The 3,478-nt window shown below is 37.6% G+C and overlaps 1 protein-coding gene across 1 annotated transcript; it reads right to left on the reverse strand.

The window, feature by feature from the left end:
• Positions 1–2,874: 2,874 nt before the first annotated feature.
• LOC122899309 (60S ribosomal protein L39-like) lies at positions 2,875–3,180 on the reverse strand. The gene has a single exon (XM_044236860.1). It carries the CDS (start codon positions 3,178–3,180, stop codon positions 3,028–3,030), a length of 153 nt encoding a protein of 50 aa, XP_044092795.1. The 3' UTR covers positions 2,875–3,027.
• Between the last annotated feature and the right edge of the window lie 298 nt (positions 3,181–3,478).

Below are 3,478 nucleotides of genomic sequence, written 5' to 3' on the forward strand. Positions count from 1 at the left end.
AAATGGAAGAACTGCTTTTTCTCTTTTGTATTCTGATTTAGGACTCTCATTATAGGGACCACCTACAAATATCAAAGGATCTTTAAAAAAGGTACTTCATCCGCAAGTGTTTCTAGAAACACTATGTAATTTTGGTCTTGGTGAGAATTCCATTTTAGAAATATTCATTTGGTTGGCGTGCCTGGATGGCCCAGTTGGGTAAGTGACGGACTCTTGATTTTAGCTCAGGTCACAACCTCAGGGTTTGAGATTGAACATTGAGTTGGCCTGTGCACTGGGAATGGAGCCTACTATGAGTCTCTTTCCCTCTGTTCCTCCCCTCCCTGCCCCAACTTGGGCATGCTCTGTCTCTAAATGTTTGTGTGTGTGTGTGTGTGTATTCATTCATTTGGTTCAAATTCCAGTTACCTCAATCAAGACCCCAGAACACAATATAAAATATTCCTGGTAGCCAACTGGAACTCTTGCAAGGCCTCAGGTTTGGATGCTATCAACTTCTTTTCCCTTTCAGCACTATCACATCCAGCTCCTCTGGCTTGATCTCTCCTTCCCACTTTTGCTTCTTGTTGTGCAAATTCTTATATCATCCTTAGCTCACAGTTTAAATTCCACTGTTTCAAAAATGCCTTCCCAATTTCTAATCTAAGTGAGGCCCCCTCCTCTCCATTATAGTCTTACATAGTACCTTATAAATTTCCTTCTCAATACTTAACCACAGTTTTCAATTTATAGACACATTTAACTATTCACTTAATGAATTTATTCCTCAACGTTAACTCCATTGGGTTAGAGACCCTGTCTGTATTTTTCACAGTTGTTCACTATGATGTTGATACAGCTTAACTAGTACTTCACACTTTGCTGAATGTTAACAGCTGCTCAAAATTTGTTGAATGAATGAAATTCTTATGAGGTAGATAGTCAGAAGGGAGAGATGCAGTAACAGCTAGAGGGATAGAAATGCAGGACAGACTTCTAAGTAAATTTGGGCATAGAAAGCACTGAAGGCCACTGCTCAGAAATGGAATCAAAAGCCAAGGCCAAGTAGGTTCTATTTAAATCTGTCCTTTAAATAAACAGACCAATATCTAGGGGTGAGAAGGAAGGTGAGATGAATATTTGCTTTGAGTTTATTCTTCTATGCGAGCTTCATGAAATAAATGCCCATGTAAATTTCAGACGAGGTGATTAAACATGAAAGCTTTGGCTGCATACCTGACTCAAAGAGCTCTGTGATCTGCTTAGAGAGAAAATATACAGAATTGAACACTATAATAATCTTTATATAGCAGGCATTTAGGATTTGGCCATAGAAATTATCTCACCCCAGATTATTAAGAAAAGAACAGATTGCTTAGTAAATAATGTTTGAGAAATTTGTCTTGCTGTATGGAAAATTAAAATTTCTACTTAATACTACAAAGTTGAATTTCAGGCATACTAACCCTGCAAAATTGATAGATTCTAATATAGGAGACTATTTTTATCACATAAGGTAGGGGAAAGACCTGAGAAAACCTTAGAAGCACAAATCATGAGGTTAAAAAATCGATTAATTTGATGATTTTGAAGATTTCTTTTTAATTATGGACATTATGAAAAAAATCGACAGAGAAAAGAATGGGAAAGTTATTTGCAATATCTAAAACTGACAAGACAAATATCTATAACACAAGGAACTTAACCATAATGAAATAGAGGCAAAAGTAAGGATAGAGTACTCACAGAAAAAGTACCACAAAAGTTATCAGGCATTTAAAGAGATGTTCAGTCTCATTGGTATTTGGAGAAATGCCTTGAAGCAGCAGTGAAGCATCACTTTATAAGCATCAGTTAGGTGGTGAATAATGCAAATTTAGGAAGGCAAGGGTGAATGAATCCTGTATTACTAGTGGGACTGTAAAATCTGGGTCAGGCAGTATTCTGAGTCCCTCCTGAGAATATTTACTCAGACTAAATGCATATGTGACTATAATCTAGCTATCCTGCTCCTAGGTGTATACCACAGAAATATTTATTTTAAAGATTTTATTTATTTATTTGAGATGGAGAGCAAGAGAGAGCACAAGCATGAGTGTGGAGGGGAGAAGAGGGGGAGGGAGATGCAGACTTTCCACTGGGGCAGGGAACCCATGTCAGAGCTTGATCCTAGGACCGTGGGATCATGAAGGCAGACTCTTAACAAACTCAAACACCCAGGCACCCCCATCAGAAATATTTCTACAAACGCCCTTGGTGGGGGTATATGAGGGACATGGTTTATGATGGTGGGGAGTTGGAGGCAGTTTAGCTGGAAGAATGGAGAAATGAATATGGTGGACACAAAGTATGGGCTGGGATACAGTAGTTAGAAGTAATAGCTCAGTTGTACATAGCAACAGATTTTATGAAACAATATCATATAAAAATAGCAATCATCTTAATAATAATAGGTAGCACTTATGTAATATTTACAACCTGCCAATTACTATCCTGAGATCATAACAACCCTGTGATGTATCATTATCCACAATTTGAAGATGAAATTAAAGTACATAATGTCACACAGTAACTGAATGTGCTGAGATTTGAACTTCAGCAATCTGGCTGCAGAATTCTTGCTTTCAAGCAGTCATTTTATGCCCAAGAACTACAATGAGAGCTATAGAACAATACTACTAATGGAGATAAAAAAAATTCATACACACCCAACTACAATAATATTTTTATAGACTATATTAATACTAAAGCATTTCAAATCACATGAGAATGGAAATAAAATGAAATAATTAAATAAGTACATCAAGAGAGGGTTTTGTTTGTTTGTTTGTTTGTTTGTTTTTTACAGCTCAAAGGCCTCACGTTTATTACCAAACCAACCCACTGGTGAAGAGCTATAGTAACAGAAAAATCTTTTGCTGATAAATGGTATCTATTGGCCAGGCAGAAAGGTGTTTACAGGGTGATGGAATAGAACACATGATCCTCAAGTAGCTTAATTAAATACGTGGTGCCAATTAGGTATGTCATCGCGTGATGTGGAACACCTTAGAGACCCAGCTTGGTTCTCCAGTGCCTCCTCTTGGAGTTGTACCTGATTTTATTACCAGTTTTCATCCAAATCCACTGGGGAATGGGACGATTCTGCTTTTGTTTCTTGGCCAGGAATCTCTTGATCCTGAAAGTTTTGTGAGAAGACATGGTCAATTAAGACTGCGCGGGAACACAGCAGGATGGCGGCCAAAGAGAGAAACCAAGAGAGGGTTCTTATCTTATACAATCTGGTTGTGAAACTGTCCTCTAGAGGGGGAGTAGGATTGTTTTAACCCTTTGGACATGTGAGAGCAACAAACTTAACTTGTAAAGATTTTTAAGCATTTTAAGCATGATTTTCCAAGCATTTATATAAAGAGAGACCAAGAAGTAGCTCTAGCAAGAACCCTGAAAAGCATCTATGATGGACAGATGCTAGTGAATAAGGACAACACAAGACTCAAAG

Source organism: Neovison vison, chromosome 1 (genome assembly GCF_020171115.1).
Source record: "Neovison vison isolate M4711 chromosome 1, ASM_NN_V1, whole genome shotgun sequence".
In the NCBI taxonomy this organism is placed as follows: Eukaryota; Metazoa; Chordata; class Mammalia; order Carnivora; family Mustelidae; genus Neogale; species Neogale vison.